The sequence below is a fragment of the Salvia splendens genome, chromosome 4 (genome assembly GCF_004379255.2).
Source record: "Salvia splendens isolate huo1 chromosome 4, SspV2, whole genome shotgun sequence".
NCBI classification, from domain to species: Eukaryota; Viridiplantae; Streptophyta; class Magnoliopsida; order Lamiales; family Lamiaceae; genus Salvia; species Salvia splendens.
Window position 1 is genome coordinate 7,038,385 of NC_056035.1, and position 20,898 is coordinate 7,059,282.

Here is a 20,898-nt window from a genome sequence, read left to right on the forward strand (position 1 = left end):
AAATTATTGTACTTTTTTAAATTTTAATAGTATTATTAAACTTTTTCCCGTATATGTCTCGTAAATTAAATTTCGCATATTGTGTGATTGTTAATTATTTCATTTTGTATATATTTGTTAATAGTGATGTGGATATTATGTGGCTAGGCTATGGCTGGGCTATTTGCTTGTTTTGATGATGTGGCAGTGGCTAGGCTATGGCTAGGCTATTGCTGGGCTATTCCTATTGTGAATGGCCTAAATAAGGCGGTTTAGGAAGGTGATTTATATACGTAATCCACACACGCATCGCATCGCATCCTCTCTTTTCCGAGATATATATATATATATATATATTTTCCAGAGGAATTTTGGAAACATGCGTCATGCGTGTACATCTAAACTGCTATTTTTATTACGTACTAGGAGTATTAAAGGACAATTATTGATGCGCTAAGAGCATCCACTATGGGACCGCCGCGCCTATAGCCAAGGCGGGGGCGGTCCCGGGGCGGTTTATAGTGAAGGAAATGTCAGCCCCCGGGGCGGACGAGGAAATGGGGGGCGGCGGACGATGGATAGGCGAAATGAGGGCGAGGACGCGCCGGGCGGTCTTCGGTCAAATTTTTAATTTTTTTTAATTACCTCTATAAATACCACTCTCCACCACCTATTTTCTCACCATTTTCACACAATCCCTCCATTCACTATCTACACTTTCACTCTCTAAAAATGCACGGTGGAGACGACACATCACCCGGCTCACAGGAATCGGGCTATGGCGGCAATCCTTCACAGCCGTCGGCCGGCTGTCCTTCACAGCCATCGGGATATGGTGGCTATCCTTCTCAGCCGTCGGGATATGACGGGTCTCCGTCCCAGCAGTGGATTTGGAGTGAATCTTCCCCGCCGTGGGCATCGAGTCCAAACCTACCTCCATCTCAGTCGTGGAGGTCTTCTCCAACGCCCCCACCTTTTCAGCGGAATCTGAGTCGCTCCGCATTTGAAGATAACAGACCCAACCTCGACGCGCTTAACCAGCCGCGTCCGGAGTCCCCCTTCCAATCCAGCCAATCTCCTTTCACCGAAGCAGATCAAGACGCACTGGATACTATGATGGGTCTGCTCAGTTCCGGCGTCCCGGATACGCCGGCAGCACGGGTGGAAACTTCGGTTCCGGCCCGAGGCTCTAGCGGGGCCGGCGGCGGTGGCGGTAGGGGCGGCTTGGGCAGCGGCGTCGGTGGCGGCTTGGGCAGCGGCGTCGGCAGTGGTGGTGGCGAGGGCAGTGGCGTCGGCGGTAGCGGTGGCTCTGGCTCCAACGGGGGCAAGCTCTACACCAAATCGGAGAGCATTGCCGTGGCAAGGGCGTGGGATGCCATCACATCAGTCCCCATGGTGGGCACCGATCAGCCCGAGGGGAGCTTATGGAGGCGCGTCATGATGGCATACGATGAGTTCAAACCCGACGGCGCCGATAAGCGCGACCCGGAACAGCTCCGAAAAAAGTGGGGTAGGATTCTGCGGGCTACCAAGCGGTTCACGTCCATATACCAGAACAACCTTCTCCACGCTGAGAGTGGCCGAAGCGATACAGACGTGAAGGCCCTGTCGATGGGCCAATACAACACGGAGGGCTGGCCGAAGTTCACACTGTGGGAGGAGTATCTAGTCCTCGCGGATTGTCCGAAAGTCAACACAGCTCCTGGGCCGAAGCGTACAAGTCACAACCTTGCCAGGGACTACAGCAGCGGAAGCGGCTCGCACTCGTTCCAGCAGCCCGACGAGCAAGTCGAAGAGTCAGCCGCTACACACACTAGGCGAGGACGGCCCCCGGGACAACAGACCTCTATCCGCAGCGTCAGAGGGGCTAGAAGTGCCTCCCGCCTATCGTCGGCCGCGTCTGGATCTCGCATCCCCCAGCCCGCCCCAATCCCACAGCACATGATGCAAGGTCCCCACGAGGTCTTGAGGGATAACATAGATGTGCAGTTGATGCAACAACATCAACTGCAAGACGTATGCAGCAAATACGCATCAGAATCTGACCCGTACGTCAGGAACGTCTATAGGAAGCTCATCACTCGGATTGAGAGTCGGCTAAGGTTGGCTGATGATGCTCCTGGGGAAAATGCGACCGGCAGCAGCGAGGGAGGAGGAGGGGGAGAAGAAGAAGAAGAAGAAGAAGAAGAAGAAGAAGAAGAAGAAGACGAGGAAGCTGACTCCGACACCGAGTAGACGGTGGCGGAGTTTTTAGTTGTATTTTATTTTAAATATTCGATGTATAATTTTACCCTTTTACAATACAACGAATATTCGGTCCAATTACCTCATTTTCTAATTATTTATAATTTTACATTGCAATGATTTTAATTATACTTATTGAAACTAAAAATATTTTAAAATGAAAATTGATTATAAAAGTTGAGGGTTATTAGAAGTGTCCACTATAATGGCGGAAATAAAATTTTAGGGCTATGGAAAAAAACTGTGGCTATTGAAAAAAACTGGAGCTATGAACAAAAATTGGGGCATGGCTATTGGGGGCGTCCGCTTGTGGTGGACACCCTAATAAATCAGAGCTACTGCTGCAATCCCGATATGAATATTTTTATTTTATATACATTCTTCATTGGAAGTTGGAACGACGAAGATAAAGTAGATCGCATAAATTTTTTCTTGTTATTAAATACATGAGCTTTTAATCATACTTTTACAATTTTAGATTTTGTACTGTAAATACATAAATCTTGAAAATATATCTCAAATTATAAATCAAAAGTACTCAATAATTAAATATAGGCCAACCATTTATTAATGATGTCTCACTGTTCACTAATGACCAAAATAGTATCTCAATTTTGAAATGAACCTATTCGACAAATATAGGCCATATTCATTTTTATGGCTTCTTGTTCAATAATCGAATAAATATACTTATATGAAATCAATATTCTATTACTCTCTTATTTTTAATTAAGTTCATAACTGAGTTTTAAAAAATATTCTCTTTGTTCTATAAAAAATGATTCACTTTCTCTTTTGATTTGTCTCAATCAAGATGACCCTTTATTAAAAATAGAAACACATTTTCTCTACCTTATTCATTCTCTCTTACTTTACTCTCCCCACTTCACATACAAAACATAGTTGCGTAAATTCTCGTGCCGCCCAAGGAAGCAGGGACGGATCCAGGAATATAAATGAACGGGGGCAAAATTATATGTATTGGAAATTTAGAATTTGAGAAGGGGCAAATATAAAGAAATTTCAAAAAAAAAATTACAAAATTGACAAAATAGCATATAGTAAAAATATTTGAGGAGGGGCATTTGCCCCACCTTATATTAAGGTGGATCCGTCCCTGCAAGGAAGGGATCATCTTCTTTAGGACGGAGGGTGATAGACTTTCACCTATCAAAAGAGGTATTTGAGAGAAAGAGACGTGAATTGACAGAGATTAGAGAGAAATCGATTTTTCTAAGAGGGAGAACCGTAGGGAGAGAATAATAAATATTAATTTAACTCATTTTGCTTAATAATATTGAAAGACTCCATTAAATATGTGTAGTACAGAAAGATCTCCTATAAACTAGGAAAACAAATCAAAGCAAAACAAATCCTAACGACTAGGGAAAGTAAATAAAATCATAATAACTAAATAATACTAAAACATAAAATAAACTAAATAAATATACAGAGAGAATATCAGCCCCCTTCCGAAATAAAATAGAATATCAGGTCCCTATCAACTCCCCCACCGTTGAAAACCACCTTGCCCTCAAGGTGGAAGTCAGAAAAATAATCTTCTATCTTGTTGTCAATATGTTTGTTTGGATCTTCGTCTGCAAACAAAATTGTATCGTTTGGGACCGCAACGAGTGATGGAGAAACCGTCTTTGGACATGAGATCTCTTTCGGGACTTCAACAACATAACCAATGATGACAACAATGATTTTTGGACTATGGGATTTCGGAGGAAGTTTGGTTTCTACCAAAACCGTTGGCTCATCCAGCTTTTGAGGCGATTCGTCATCAATTTTTACTATCTCTTCGATGATGGATCAGACCTGACATTTGCCGTTGACTCATCGTCGTTTGTTGCAATAGTCTCGACAATAGAATCAGATATGGCCTCCTTTTTAGCCATGGCCTCTTTTTTTTGCTAAATATGCAACTGACTCCAATATTTTGTTGAGAAGTTTATTCGTCTCGGCGAAATAAATGGCATCCTCATCAAAATTATGATAAATAGCATATAGAAATTCTTGCCATGAACAATCAGGATTCGAGCATCGATACTCGTGGAGTCATACGGATGCTGGATGGTCATAAAATAACCTCACTAAAAACAGACGGTCATCATCAGAGAACAAGTGGTAATCAAAACATTCCTGAATATCCAAAATCCATCTTACATGGTTAACACCAGAAAACCGAGGAGGAGTGTATGGAGGAGAGTTTGACAGCAAGACGGACATAGTGGTATGAATCAATAGGAGGATGAGAACCTAATTAAAGCATCAATTTGATAGGCTTTCACCTATCAAAAGAGGTATTTGAGAGAAAGAGGCGTGAATTGATAGAGATTAGAGAGAAATCAGTTTCTCCAAGAGGGAGAACAGTAGGGAGAGAATGATAAATATTAATTTAATTCATTCTGCTTAATAATATTGAAAGACTTCAAACATATTTATAATATGTGTGGTACAAAAACATCTCCTATAAACTAGGAAAGTAAAACAAAGCAAATCAAATCCTAACTACTAGGGAAAGTAAATAAAATCATAATAACTAAATAATACTAAAACATAAATAAACTAAATAAATATACGGAGAGAATATCAGCTCTCTTCCGTAATAAAATAGAATATCAGGTCCCTATTAGAGGGAGTATAAAAAAATGTGTGAAAAAATAGTGGAATGTATAATCTATTTTAAGTACTAATATATTAGGAGTAATAGTTTTTACCTAATAAAATTTGAGTGAAAATGTGAAATGAGTTAGTGAAATGTAGAACTTATTTAAACGGAATATATTACTAACTATGAACGAACCGAAATGAAGAATTTGCACTTATAATTTTAAACGGAATATATTACTATAATAACCTGACTGTTCACGGATAGCAGGGCATACATACATCCGTTTAAATAAAGACGCATTTAAACAAAATAAGTGTTGTAATGAAAAAATTATGAGCTGTTTGAATGATTGGATAGGCCTCTCAAATACTGAATCAAGAACAAAGGTAAGAGCATCCACAATAAGACTAGACTTCACATAGCTCTCATATAGCCTTCACACTGCCACATGATCAGCACTAAAATTCTCATGTCACATCAGCTTGCCACATCAACTGGACATCAAATAGCCCTCACATAGCCTCCCCACTACCTATCCACATCACTAATAACAATTATATAATTTAATTTACAATCGTATCAACATACGTAATTTAATTTACGAAATAAATACGGGAAATTCGAATAATACTATTAAAATTTAAAAAGTACATTAATTTTTTAAAAACTACAATAATTTTAAAAAAAGTACAATAATTAAAAAAGTACTTGTTAAAACAAGTGGTGCGAATGAAAATGACGTTCTAAGCGCGTATATATAGTGTTTTCGAAAAAAAAATTAAAAATTAAAATCTGACGCCGGTCTGACGCCGATCCGGGGCCTACAATGGCGCTGTGAGGATCGGCGTTAGAACCGGCGTCATCACACGAATCGGCATGGCCACGCCGAAGTTGACGCCGATTTCGCCGACGCCGGTCGCAATGGTTCGGCGTCAGAACCGGCGTCGGCGAAAAATCGGCGTCGCGGTTTTGACGCCTTCATTGCTGATGCTCTAAACGTATATAAAATTTCGAAAAAGTCTAATTATATACAATTACAGATATTTGATTAAAAAAATAGAAAACAGTTGACTACACCGCCCCTTCTCTATCCGAACTAATACAGTGGCACATCAAACAAATCTCTGCAACAATCAAATAAAGATAAATGTGAATGATGGTTGGGCGAATTTTTGATGATAGTAAATGCAGGTAATGAATATAGATCACGACACAAGGAATTACGTGGTTCGATTTACTGAAGTAAATCTACATCCACGGGAAGAAAGGAGGGCAAGATTGTATTGCTAGGCGCCAGTGATGGTTGGGCGAATTTTTGATGATAGTAAATGCAGGTAATGAATATAGATCACGACACAAGGAATTACGTGGTTCGATTTACTGAAGTAAATCTACATCCACGGGAAGAAAGGAGGGCAAGATTGTATTGCTTGATCTGGTTTACAGCTTACAAATACAGACTTGCTATATGTTATTTGATGTCTAGCGCCCCCCCTCTATCTGATCTAAGTTCTATTTATACATTGAACTAAGATCGTGGCTTGCATCACCACTAACTAGGTCGTGGCTTGCATCACCACTAACTAGGTAGTGGATGTCGTGGAGGTCATGAGATCCTGCATGGATCCACTATCTCTTTGTTTGGTCCGCTATCCTGCATGAGACCCTGCATGAGTTGACACCACTAAATAGATCGTGTAGTGGAGGTCGTGGAGGTTCTGCATGAGTCCACTATCTCCCAGTTCGGTCGAATACTGAGACCGAACTTCTGAACTATTGCCGAGCAGCTTTTGCCGATCTGAGAGTAGAGCTTGATTGGTCGGCTTTTACCGAGCTGTAGGCTGGGACCGAACTCTTTGGTAATGCGGCTGGGGCCGAACTCTTTGGTAATGCCGAACTGATACTCCTTCCTTGGGCTTTGGGCTGATGGGCCGTCACTGCTATTGGGCTTGTTTAGTACGTACCCCATCACTACCCCCCCCGAAAGCGAAGTGAATCACTTCGGCGAAGCGAGTCACTTCGGCATTCTGGATAAAGGTACGGGGGAGGCTGACGTCAGGGGACGTGCCTTGCGCGTGACTGCATTAAATGCGACAGTAAAATCCGGCCGTTGAATCCTGAAAAGGTGGGATTCGAAACGGTGCGATGATTTTGAAATCTTCTCCGAATCTGATAAATACGTCCTTTCTTCATCATTTGAACACTTTTGCTATTGCTTCTTCTGCATTCTCTCTCTCTTTTGCGTAAAAATTTCCTTCCACTTTCAAGAATTTCTTCAGAATTTCTTCAGACTTTCAAAGAGTAAGAACCATGTCTTCTTCTTCTTCTTCTGAGTCAGGTAGCGGTAGGAAAAGGGGGTAAGGGGTCTTCTAGCCGGAAAGAATCCGGGGAGAAGACCGTAGAGTATTTTCACAGCATCTTGAGTAAGGATACTGTGATATCCTTACACGAAAAATATTTTTTTCCTGGGGGGAAGGTTGCGATTCCCGACGACCTTCATAGGGCTGACTCGCCGCCGGAGGGTTACGCCACCGTTTATGAAGCCGGCTTGGAATGCGGGCTTCGTTTCCCTCTTCCCCCTGCTTTGTAGAGCTGCTAGATTTTTTTCAACTCCCTTTAGGTCAGGTGACTCCGAACTCTTGGAGGCACTTATCGGCCTTTGCTGCCGAACTGCGTAGGCTAGATAAGGATCTGTCTCTGAGGGCAATCCTTAATTTCTTCCAGTTTAAGAGGAAGGGATCTTGGTTTTACTTGATCCCTTTACAGCCCTTTAGGGCCTTCTGCAAAACCAAGTGGCCAAAGTGGCAACATCGCTTCTTTTTTTATAATAGGACAGCGGCTCCGGGCTTTCCCTGGAGAGGGCCGAAGTCCGTGATTCCTCATCCTCGGTTAGAACCGTTGAACGAGCTCGAGGGCGAGCTCAATAAGATTCCTATGATTAGGAAGCAGTACCTGGAGTCTGAGCTCGTCAAGGGCGACTTCGTGTTCGACTCCCTCGTCTTCGGACGAAGAGACTGAGGGTGAGGACTTCTTTTTTGTGCCTTACTGCTTTTGTGGCGAAAACTAACCTTGCTTTCTTGCTTTTTGGCAGTGAACTTGCTAAATAAGATTAGCCGCAAATCCTCCGAGCTTAAGGAGTCGGAGAAACAGAAGGCTACCAGCTCGGCGCCTGATGCCGAGAAGAATCCGAAGAGGCAAAAGACCTCTTCTTCGGATCCAAAAAAGCCGGAGTCCCACTTCGGCAAAGGGGAAGGGGAAGACCCAGAAGCCCCCAAGAGCGCCAGAGAAAGACGTGGTCTTGGCGCCTCCTTCGGAACATATCTGTGAGCCATTTTTATGGCCCACGGACTTCGCCGAGGTGAATTCTCTTCTTGATTTTCTGGCCTTGCTTTTTCCTGTATTTTTTGTGGCCCCTCGGTTGACTTTTTCTTTTTTCCATTTTCAGAGGAACGATATGCTCTCCAAGCTCGTCGCCGTTGAACTCTCCAAAGCGTCCAACGATTATGCTGAGATGCAGAGGAAGTTGGCGGCTGCTCGTCACCAGGCCGAACAGGCTAAGGCAGACTTTGAGAAGGCCAGAGCTGCTAGGATCTCGGCCCAGGATGAAGCCCAGTTTGCCAAAAACCAGCTCGTCATCCAGCGAGAGCAGACGAAACGGAGGGATGCTGCCGCCGTGGTTGCCCAAGGGGAGGTTCTCCGTGCTTTCGCGGAGAAACTCTTTCTGAGCAATCAATTTTCGGCCTTTGTCGGTGATCTGCTGAAACTGATGACCGATAATGCCGAGCAGGGGCCCGAAGTCGTCCTGCCGCTGTACGGCCGAGAGATAGCAGCTCGTCTCCAGAGTCTGCCGCTCCTTGAGGAGCTTGCTTCGTCCTCGGTCTTGCTTTCTGCTGACCGAGTTCGTAGTTGCCGAGCTGACCGGGACGAGAATATGGAGGCTATCTTTGCCTCCTTAGGGCCAGTTTCACCCGCTCCAATTTTCCACGGAGAGGGTGAGACCGAGCAGCTCGATCGGCAGACCGGAGACAGGCAGGCCGAGCAAGAGGTGCTGCTGATCGGTGATGGGGGCACCGAGCAGGCTGGGGGGAGCAGGGAGGCCAAGGCTGAAGCTGATGCAGACAAGGAGAAGGAAGCTGAACCTCACCGAGGAGCCGGAGACGAAGCTGGCGGAGTATGATTTCGTCTCCCTTCTCTTAGTTTAGTTTCTTCCTTGTTGTAAAATGGCCTTGAAGCCCTCCTTGTGTAAAAATTTTTTTTCTTATGAATGAAAAAATTCTTCTTTCTGCACTTGTGTCTTCGTATAGCTTTTCGTACTCTCTTTTACTCCTGTTGTGGTTTACTACCTGCTCAGTAAACTGAAATGCCGAACTGACATAGGCTGCTTTGTATTCTTAACTCTTAAGGAGCTGGAGGTACTTCACTGGAAGCGGCTGTACTCTTCCGCTTTAGACGAAGCTGAGAAAAAAGCCATAGCTGACCAGATGAAGAATGACGAACTCTTGGCTTGTTTAGTGAAGCTGGAGGCCGACAATAAGGACTTAGAGTCCGAAAAGAAAGATCTGGAGGCCGAACTGAATACTGCTGTCGCTGAGAGGACTGCGTATGAGGATTTCATCAGCAGGCGCGGGGGAATGACCATCTCTGAAGTTCAGGAACGAGTTGACGAACTGTGGGAGGAATATCATGTACTCCGGAGGAACAATGCGCTGGAGAGCTCGGCTTGCCAACAAGTTGTGAAATCATTGCGGCGCTGGGCTTCTCGGTACGACATCGTTCTTTCCCGGCGTCCTTCAATCGAGAGATTCCTTAGGCATTTCCCGCCAACAGATGCTCATACTCCAGCTCAAACCTCTGATCCACTTGCTCAAAATCCTACTCCAAATCAGCAACGAACTCAAGAGCAACCGGAAACGTCAAGACGAGAACGGACTCAGGAGCAACCGGAAACGTCAAGACAAGGACGGACTGAAGTTCGTAGAGGAGCTGTGATTATGAGTGAGCAAGATCAACAAATGCTTCGTGAAGAGACTCTTCGCCGCCGAGGTGCCAGTACTTCCCGGACTCAAGGAAGAGGCGGTAGGTCGATCAGAGCATCTCGTCGACCTGCTTATTCTTCAGCTGCCCGGAACGCCCGAACTCGGCTTCACGAGGATTTTGTGAATAGATGGCTCAACTTTAGCAACCAGGGACAGTAGAATAGTCCTTTGTAATAGCGTAACGCCTTCTCGTAGGGCAGCGGAGTTGTATGCCGAACAAGTTTTAATAAATGAAATCTTCATTTCGCTTCTATCACTGCGTATTTACAGCTCAGCGAAAAAATTTCATCGTGCTCGTCCTCGGTCTTATGAAGTAAACTTCTTTGACCGGACTTGGTCCTCGGTCCTATGAAATAAACTTCTTTGACCGGACTCGTCTTTGGTCTTATGAAGTAAACTTCTTTGACCGGACTCGTCTTTGGTCTTATGAAGTAAATTTCTTTGACCGGACTAAGCTTGTGTCCTAATTTGGCGAGTTTTATCGCTCGGATCGGACTTTCCCTTGTCCTAATTTGGGGATCGGACTTTCCCTTGTCCTAATTCGGCGAGTTTTATCGCGTGGATCGGACTTTCCCTTGTCCTAGTTCGGCGAGTTTTATCGCGTGGATCGGACTTTCCCTTTGTTGCAGTTCGTTTCAGACGAACTGCTTGTTTCTTAAGCTGAATTGTGGTCTTGTATCCTCCTTAGAAGCTTGGACTCACAATCGTTGGCTTATATATGTTCTAAAAAGGGGATCAGCCTTCGAAGAACAAGATACCTCAGTAACATTTGTAAGAGACGACACGCACATAGACAGACAAAACGCATATAGACAAACAAAACGCACATAGACGAACAAAACGCACATAGACAAACATGAAAAACAAGTAAAAAACAAAGAAAGCACATACCCCTAGGACCGAACTAGACACAAGACTGACTGACCGGACTGTCTCTTACAAATGGAACTTCTTGAGGTTGGAAATGTACCATGTTCGGGGTACTTGTTCTCCTGACATGTGAGTCAATTTGTAAGACCCTTTGCCGAGGACTTCTGACACCCGATATGGACCTTCCCATGTGGGTTCGAGTTTGCCCAGCTTTTCTGCTCGGCTTACTTCATTGTTTCTCAAGACGAGATCTCCCACTTGAAATTGCAGCTTTTTCACCCTTTGGTTATAATACCGGGCTACTTGCTCCTTGTACTTGGCTGCTTTTATGCAGGCCAATTCTCTTCTTTCTTCGGCCAGATCTAGTTCGGCTCTTAGTCCGTCATCATTCATTTCTGAGGAGAAATTTAGAGTTCGGGGACTGGGTACGCCGATCTCAACCGGAATCACGGCTTCAGTGCCGTACACCAGACTGTACGGAGTTTCACCGTTGGAGGTTTTGGGTGTAGTTCGGTAGGACCATAGGACTTGAGGGAGATTTTCTACCCATTGTCCTTTGGCTTGTTCTAACCGAGCTTTTAACCCTTTCACCAAGATACGGTTTGTTACCTCCGTTTGTCCGTTTGCTTGTGGGTGGGAGACCGAAGTGAACCGTTGTTGAATATTCAGCTCTTGGCACCAATTCTTGAATGTCTTGTCGGTGAACTGAGTCCCATTATCCGAAATGAGGATGTGGGGTATGCCAAATCGGCACACTATGTTCTTCCAGACGAAATCCAATGCCTTCGAGCTCGTTATCGTAGCTAATGGTTCAGCCTCCACCCACTTCGTGAAGTAATCCACGGCAACGATAAGGAATTTCATTTGCCGAGGAGCTTGTGGTAGTGGTCCTACTATGTCTATGCCCCATTGCATAAAAGGCCAAGGGCTTTGCATAGCACATAGATCGGTCTGCGGCATCCTTGGGATATTTGCATGAATTTGGCACTTCGTACATGTCTTGACGAGCTGCACTGCTTCTTGTACCAAAGTTGGCCAATAATATCCCCATCTCAGAACTTTTTTAGCTAAAGCTCTAGCTCCGATGTGGCTACCGCAAGATCCTTCATGAACTTCTCTAAGGATGTAGTCCGTCTCTTCTGGTCCTACACATCGCAATAACGGTTGAAGGTAGGACTTTCTGTATAGGACTCCTTTATGAAGTTCATACCGAAGTGCTCGGCATGTGATTTTCCGAGCTTCTCTCTTATCCTCGGGCAGTTGTCCTTGATCTAGATACTGTAAGATCGGCGTCATCCAGTTCGGCGAGCTGGTTACTGAATGTACCTCAGCTTCATCAATGCTTCGGTGTAGTAATTCCTCCACCTTTGAGCTCGGATATGAGGCCAACTTACTTAAAGTATCTGCTCGGCTGTTTTCCGCTCTGGGAATACGGATTATCCGAAAATAAGAGAAACTTCGGCTAATGCTTTGCGCTTTGTCCAAGTATTTTTTCATCCTCTCATCTCGGGCTTCACTTGTACCCAGCATGTGATTCACTATGACTTGTGAATCACAATGGATTTTGAGAGATTTGACAAATAGACTTTGCGCTAATTGAAGTCCGGCAAGGAGGGCTTCGTATTCGGCTTCGTTATTAGTAGTTGGGAATAAGAACCGAAGTGAATAAGTTACCTCGTGTCCGTCGGGAGCGATAAGTAGAATACCAGCTCCACTTCCCGTCTTATTCGAAGCTCCATCTACGAATCCACTCCAGCAGTCCGGCGGTTCTACTTCGGATTCTTGGGGCTGTGTTAGTTCGTCATTGGCAGGATTTTTCTGTTCGGCAATAACAGGGATTGCTTGATCGAACTTTGCTTCTGCAAGAAAATCTGCCAAGGCTTGTCCCTTGATGGCTTTCCGAGGTAGATATTCTATTGAGTGTTCTCCCAACTCTATGGCCCATTTGGCGATTCTGCCTGATGCTTCTGGCTTGGTCAAAACTTGCCGAAGTGGCAGATCGGTTAAGACGCATACCTTGTGAGCATAGAAGTATGGCCGCAGTCTCCTTGCTGCATTTACTAACGCCAGAGCAATTTTTTCCAGAGGTTGATACCTTGTTTCTGGACCTCTTAATGCTCGGCTTGTAAAGTAGATGGGAAGCTGCTTTAGGCCTTCTTCTCGTACAAGCACCGCGCTAATGGTTTGATCTGATGCCGCTAAGTATAAGAATATCACTTCGGCATCTGTTGGAGCAGAGAGAATTGGAAGCTTGGCTAAATAACTTTTGAGCTCGTCAAAAGCCTTTTTCTGCTCGGCTCCCCACTCAAACTTTGGTGCCTTTTTCAACACTTTGAAGAACGGTAGTTGCTTTTCGGCTGCTTGGGAAAGGAATCTATTCAGTGCGGCTAGACATCCAGTTAGTCTTTGCACATCATGTATGGACTTCGGCATCGCCATGTTCTGAACAACTTGAACTTTTGAGGGATTTGCCTTGAGTCCGTCCCTTGAAACCCAACAACCCAGAAACTTTCCCGAATCTACCAAAAAGGTACATTTTTGGGGATTGAGTTTGAGGTTGGCTTTTTTGAGCACGTCGAGGGTGGATTTGAGGTTGTCTTCGTACTCCGAAGTGCTTCTGCTTTTGACGACTATGTCGTCAACATACACTTCAACCTCTTTTCCGATCAAATGCCGAAAGAGCTTATCTACCATCCTTTGATATGTGGCTCCGGCATTCTTTAAACCGAATGGCATCTTTTTATAAGCAAAGATGCCGAAGTCAGTAATGAAAGCCGTTTTTGAAGCATCATTCTCATCCATTAAAACTTGGTGGTAGCCTTTGTATAAATCAAGAAAACAGAAAATTTCGAAGCCGATCAAAGCTTCTACTTTTTTATCTATGTTCGGAAGGGGATAGCAATCTTTAGGACAGTGCTGGTTTAGATCGGTAAAATCTATGCACATCCGCCATCCTCCTTCTTTTTTCTTGATCATCACAGGATTGGCCACCCAAGAAGGATATTTCACCTCGAATAATACATCCGCTTTCAGTAATTGGCGGACTTCGTCATGGATGACTTGATTTCTTTCTGCCGCAAAGAGTCTTTGCTTCTGTTTTATAGGCCGGACTGAAGGATCAATATTTAACCGATGAGTGATTACCTCAGGGGGCACTCCGGTCATGTCCAACGGAGACCATGCAAAGACATCTTTGTACTCCTTGAGGAGCTGGATGGTCTTTTCCCGGAGTAGGGGCGTTCCCGCGAAACCGATCTTGACCGTTCTGGATGGATCATCTTCGTATAACTGAACGGTCATTGAGTTCGACTCTGGTGTGACTTCGGTCATTTCGCTTGCCTCTGACTCCGGTTGCTGTGATTGCTATGCTTGATGATGCCGATCTGATTGCTCGGCACTTTTAAGCGCAATCTGCAGACACTCTTTTGCTCTCTTTTGATCACCTCGGATGACCGCTATCCCACCTTTAGTGGGAATCTTGATGGTGAGGTGATAAGTAGAGCAAACGGCCCGAACTGCGTTGAGCCAGTCTCTTCCCAAGATGATGTTGTACGGGGACCGAGCTTTTACCACAAAGAACTCGATCATCGTACTGGAGCTTGTAGGCGCTTTTCCCACCGTGATCGGAAGGCTGATAATACCTTCAGGGCGGGTGTCCTCCTGGGCGAAACTTTTCAGAGGAAGTGGAGCCGGACTGAGCCGAGCTGGATCCACTTCTAGTTTATCGAAACATTCTTTAAAAAGAATGCTGACTGACGCTCCGGTATCCACAAACACTCTGTGGATCAGTTTGTTTGCCACTCCGGCTTGGATGACAATAGCGTCTTGATGAGGAGAGATGGCCGGGACGGGATCTGCATCTGAAAATGTAATCACTTCGTCCTGCTTCAGCCTTTTATGCGTTGGCTCCTCTCGATTGAAGCCTCTGCGCTCTGACTTCAGGGACGATTTAGTCTTCCCGGCAGGGAGAGCATCAATAGTCAGGATTACTCCATCATATTGCAGCTCGTCATCGTCTTCGGGGTCCTGTTGCTTTTTCGGATCCTGAGGAGCGCAGTTCGCACCTCTCTGCTTTTTGTTCTTTTTCGGCTGCTTGCTTTGGTATTTTTTTAACGTCCCTGCTTTCACAAGAGCATCAATACCTGCAGCCAAATGTCGGCACTCCTCGGTATCGTGACCGTGGTCTTGATGGAAGGAGCAATATTGATCCTGAGGTCGACGCGCGGCCGATTTCGTCATCCGCTTTGGTTTTTCGAACATATCGGAATGCAGTTCGAAAATTTCCGCTCTCGACTTGTTCAATGGTACGAACTGAGCGGGCGGCTTCTCAGGATTGAGACGTGGCCCCAATCGGTCTTGCACCGGAGCCCTTTGAATCCTTTCAAAAGGAGTTCGGCGAGGATGTCCCTGATCGCCAAAAGGAGTTCGGCGAGGATGTCCCTGATCGCTATGATCGGGCTTCCTCCTGTCTCCTCGGGATGAGCTGTCTAAAGACCGTTTGCGACGGTCTGCCTCATCGGCACGAGAGAACTGGTCCGCAATGTCCCACATCTCTTGAGCTGTTTGCGGACTGCATTCCACGAGCTTTCTGTAGAGAGCTCCGGGCAGGATTCCATTTTGGAATGCCGAAATGACAAGTAGATCATTGAGATCATCTACTTGTAGGCATTCCTTGTGGAATCTCGTCATAAAGTTGCTGATCTTTTCGTCGCGACTTTGACGTATAGAAAGCAGCTGAGCCGAAGTGATTCGGGCTTCCGCTTTCTGAAAGAACCTCCTGTGGAAAGCATCCATTAGATCTCGGTAAGATCTAATGCTGCCTTGGGGGAGGCTATCGAACCACCTTCTTGCGTTCCCGATAAGCAGCTCGGGAAACAGCTTGCACATATGGACCTCATTGAGACCCTGGTTCGCCATGTTATACTGATAGCGTCCCAGGAAGTCATGAGGATTCTCTAACCCGTCATAAGTCATCGACGGAGTTCGGTAGTTCTGTGGCAAGGGAGTTCGGGTGATATCGTCCGAGAACGGAGTCTTCAATGCTCCGTACATGGCGAACCCGACATCTCTTCGGTATGGAGGAGATGGAGTTCTCCTGTGATTCCGGTACCGAGGAGGAACAAGAACATGTCGGGGTTGAGGATTCTTCTTCCTGGAAGACACAGCACTACTGCGGTAGTGACTTTCATGTCTGGATGAGGAGGGAGAATCCACCGTTTTCGTCTCCGGCTTTTGGCTCTTTTGCAGGAAAATTAAGAACTCTTCCTGCTTCTCGGCCAAAAACAATTTGACAGCCTCGTTCAAATCGGGCTGCTGGGAAGACTCGGTGCGATGAGTCTTTGAGCGGCTTGTTCCTTCTCCGTGAGAACTGGAAGTAGATTTCTCCCGAGGCTGTTTTCCAGACCTGCGGGCTGGACTAGCTTCCTCAGGGTTATCACGAACGGTATTATGGGTGTTATGTGATCTGGTATGCATTTTTTTTTTTTGGGGTGGAAAAAGGGTCAAAAATTCGCTTTATCACAAATTTGGTTCTCTGTTTCCCACAGACGGCGCCAGTGATGGTTGGGCGAATTTTTGATGATAGTAAATGCAGGTAATGAATATAGATCACGACACAAGGAATTACGTGGTTCGATTTACTGAAGTAAATCTACATCCACGGGAAGAAAGAGGGCAAGATTGTATTGCTAGGCGCCAGTGATGGTTGGGCGAATTTTTGATGATAGTAAATGCAGGTAATGAATATAGATCACGACACAAGGAATTACGTGGTTCGATTTACTGAAGTAAATCTACATCCACGGGAAGAAAGGAGGGCAAGATTATATTGCTTGATCTGGTTTACAGCTTACAAATACAGACTTGCTATATGTTATTTGATGTCTAGCGCCCCCCCTCTATCTGATCTAAGTTCTATTTATACATTGAACTAAGATCGTGGCTTGCATCACCACTAACTAGGTCGTGGCTTGCATCACCACTAACTAGGTAGTGGATGTCGTGGAGGTCATGAGATCCTGCATGGGTCCACTATCTCTTTGTTTGGTCCGCTATCCTGCATGAGACCCTGCATGAGTTGACACCACTAAATAGATCGTGTAGTGGAGGTCGTGGAGGTTCTGCATGAGTCCACTATCTCCCAGTTCGGTCGAATACTGAGACCGAACTTCTGAACTATTGCCGAGCAGCTTTTGCCGATCTGAGAGTAGAGCTTGATTGGTCGGCTTTTACCGAGCTGTAGGCTGGGACCGAACTCTTTGGTAATGCGGCTGGGGCCGAACTCTTTGGTAATGCCGAACTGATACTCTTCCTTGGGCTTTGGGCTGATGGGCCGTCACTGCTATTGGGCTTGTTTAGTACGTACCCCATCAGTGAAGAAGAATTAAAAACACAAAATCCAAAATGAAGAAAGTGTAGGAAAAACCTTTATATAACTCGGACGAAATATGCACATTCTTCGCAATGAAAGCATGACCTGGTACCCAGCTAAAGTCCTCAATCTTGTCGTCGGATGAAGCTGAAGGGGCAGTGATAGTAATTGCCTGTTAAAGAAGGGGCAGTGAAGCTGAAGATGAAGTTTGGGAGAATGTGTGAATTCATATAAGCACCCCAAATTGTGTATTGTAGAGGTGGGATGACATTGTCGACTCCAGAGTCGAAATGTGTGGAGCTTGCCGCGATCCAGCCGCGATCTTCTCTGTGTTCCCCAATATCACGCGGCAGAGCAGCAGGTGCCCACAGCGCGCTGCCAAACATCACAATTTTTGAATTTGAAATTGAAATTGAGATAAGGTAATGCGAGTGAGTCACCATTCAACCGGAAAATAAATAAACCCCAAAGCCGTTGGAAATGCGGTCTTCAAAATCGCCACACCTCCCAAATCTATGAGTGACAATCCCCAAGATCTCATCCCGCGCACCGCCGTACCAAGCATACACAATATTAGCATCGCCGCCACCGCATTAGAGTAGAGAGAGGCGGAAAGCTTCGAGCCTGGCATGGCCCGCGAGGGTGGAGTAAGAAGGCTTGTGTAGAGCAACCACATTAACATCCTGGCTGAGAGCTCCCCCCATTCCATCCCTAAACATCCTCTCAACCTCGCCGTACTTGGCCTCATCCACTTCCACCCTCTCCATCCCGTTCGTCGCGAAATCTCCCAATTGGGTGCGGACGACGTTTCGCAGTCGGAATCCGTGGCGGCGTCGTATTCGTCCACCGTCATAGAAATCTGCGGTTCCCGCTCCATCTCACACAAATCAGATTTGAATGGAAAGGGGCAGTTATAAGTTAGTTTGAAGATTTATAAATAAGGCGGTTTTGGAAGCAAGCTGATAAATGGAGTATACAAAAAAATCACACATACATCCTTGCTTTCCGATTTTTCTTTTATTTTAGGAATTTTCTACATCTATGAGTCGAAAGTTTTGAACTGTTTTCAGAAACTAATTTTAAATTAGTTTTGAATTAGATTCAGCTTCTTGTTCCAAAATGGTGCAGACAATAAATATTGTTTTATTTCAAAGCATATTTGAGACTTTAACCTCAAATCAGTTTTCAATTTTTCGAAAGAAATAAAAACGAGAAGGTTTTGAATTCGGGTTTAAATCTCCTGCTCGAAATACGCCGTTTTTCACTCCACCGGCGTCGGTGTTTATGCTTATTGCTTGTGAAGATGGCGACTGACAGTAGGAGATTAACGGATGTTACCCGGAGCATTGCTGGGCAACAGAGAGTCGGCTAAGAAGCGGCATGGCCGCGAGTTTCTTTTGACTCGATTTTAAGATTGGATCTTTCTTTGGCTCCAAGTTTCTTTAACTAATAGTAAAATCTCAATTACTGATTTATTAATTTGGCTAGTAAATCATAATTTCGATCACCACATTTGATATTGATTTGGAATTAATATTAAACATGTATAATTATATTAATTTAGAATTAATATAATTAAATCCATATTTAATTAGAGAATAAAATTTGATTTTATTTGTTGAGCATTCTTTGATATCTTATGTGATAAGCATGCTATTTGATTTATGCTTATTTATTTTAACTATAGTAGTTAGAGACCGTTTTATTGTCTGGGTAGGCGGCGCCCAGTATGTGTAGTCCGTGTTATACTATGTCTGGGTAGGCGGCGCCCAGTATTTGTAGTCCGTGTTATACTATGTCTGGGTAGGCGGCGCCCAGTATTTGTAGTCCGTGTTATACTATGTCTGGGTAGGCGGCGCCCAGTAATTGTTTAAGATTTTAATATTAGATATTAAATTGACAATTAGTATCACAAAATTATTCCCCACAAAATATAAGTCTCGTTTTGAAACAAACGCGTCGTCCATCACGATTGTTTGATGCTCCTAGCCTTTTCGACCACGAGTTTTACGCCCTCGCGTTTACTCTAAATCTACAAGGTTTAGGCTCATTCATAGATGCATGGTTGGCATCGTGTGATGGGGTTGACTTGCTTAAATTATTTTGAGTAGCCCTCGCAACCAGAATAATTTATGGACGTATATTAATTAGATTAATAAACCAAGAATTGTAAAATTGTTGTTACAATTGGCTTGGAGGCCTACCTGGTGATATTATTGTAGTCATCAGCCCTCGCAGAGGCTGCAATAATATAGACTTGGATCTTGGACCACTAAAATTTATATTAGATATAAATTCGTATTTTATGCTTGGGGGACATAATATATGTTAAAATTAGTGGGAGCTAATCAATACAATAAACCCTTGTTTGATTAGTGATGCGACTGTGATCTTTGTATGCTTTCCTAATTTGCTTTTCGTTTTATTTTCTGTTCAGATAATATGTCAAACTTATCTTATGAGTGTATGATGGAAACAAACAAATTGACTAGGTCAAATTTCACGGAGTGGCAGAGAGACTGCCCAAAACTCAAGGCACAAGGTGCAATGAGTGGGAGCTCAGCTATGTTTGTCATTGAGATAAATATGTCTATGAATAACTCACAATCCTGGGTATTGGATACCGCTTGTGGTTCACACATTTGTAATAATGTGCAAGGTTTAATTGACAGCAGGAAAGTGAGGCCTGGAGAAGTAGACCTACGTGTTGGAAATGGAGCAAAAGTTGCTGCCGAACGCGTGAGAACTTATAGATTAGATCTTCCCTCAGGACATAGACTAGATTTACATAATTGTTATTTCGTTCCAGTTATTTCAAAGAATATTATTTCCATTCCGATGTTGGACATCGAAGGTTTTTCCTTCCATTTTGCAAACAGCAGGTGCTCGTTTTCTAATAATGGATTGTTTTATGGAAATGCCTCTTTAGAGAATGGATTATATATGCTTGAATGCAAACGGGATATTCTCAATGTGCAAAATAAAAGACTTAAGCTATGTAATACGGATAATGCTACTTATCTTTGGCATTGTAGACTTGGTCATATCAATGAGAAAAGGATAGCGAGATTGAGAAAGTTAGACTATCTAAATTCATTTGATTTTGAATCATATGGTGCTTGTGAATTCTGTCTCAAAGGAAAGATGACTAATAAGCCACTTTCTGGGAAAGGGGTGCGTGCTAATGATGTGCTAGAGTTGATCCACACAGATGTGTGCGAACCGTTTCCAACTCAAGCAAAAGGTGGTTATTCGTACTTCATTACTTTCACTGATGATTTGACAAGGTATGGATATGTGTATCTTATGAAACACAAATCTGAGGCCTTTGAGAAATTTATAGAGTTTAAGTGTGAAGTTGAGAAACAACTTGGGAAAAGTATAAAAACTCTTCGATCAGATTGAGGAGGGGAATACTTGAGCCGAGAATTTCTTGATTACTTGAAATCGCATGGAATTCAGTCGGACTGGACACCTCCTGGTACACCACAAATGAATGGAGTATCTGAAAGGAGAAACCGAACATTATTAGATATGGTTCGATCCATGATGAGTTTAGCTAGTCTTCCTTTATTTCTCTGGGGTCATGCTTTATTGACTGCTATTTACATTCTGAATAGAGTTCCATCTAAATCAGTTGAGAAAACACCATATGAGTTATGGTATGGCAAAAAGCCTTGTCTTAACTATATGCGGACCTGGGGTTGTCCAGCTTTTGTTAAGAAACTAATGACTGATAAGTTGGAATCTAAAAGTGAGAAGTGTTACTTTATGGGATA

The 20,898-nt window shown here is 44.2% G+C and overlaps 1 protein-coding gene across 1 annotated transcript; it reads left to right on the forward strand.

The window, feature by feature from the left end:
- Positions 1-1,095: 1,095 nt before the first annotated feature.
- On the forward strand, positions 1,096-17,545 carry LOC121800575 (harpin HrpN-like). The gene is made up of 2 exons (XM_042200122.1): positions 1,096-1,631; positions 17,377-17,545. The coding sequence occupies exons 1-2, from the start codon at positions 1,096-1,098 to the stop codon at positions 17,543-17,545; spliced, it is 705 nt and encodes a 234-aa protein (XP_042056056.1).
- Positions 17,546-20,898: the final 3,353 nt, after the last annotated feature.

Excerpts from the sequence above, each read along its gene's own strand:
- LOC121800575 (XM_042200122.1), top strand. The coding sequence starts at position 1,096 with ATGGGTCTGCTCAGTTCCGGCGTCCCGGATACGCCGGCAGCACGGGTG. Across the intron at positions 1,632-17,376 it reads GGCTGGCCGAAGTTCACACT|AGGTGGGATGACATTGTCGA; the intron begins GTGGGAGGAGTA and ends TGTGTATTGTAG.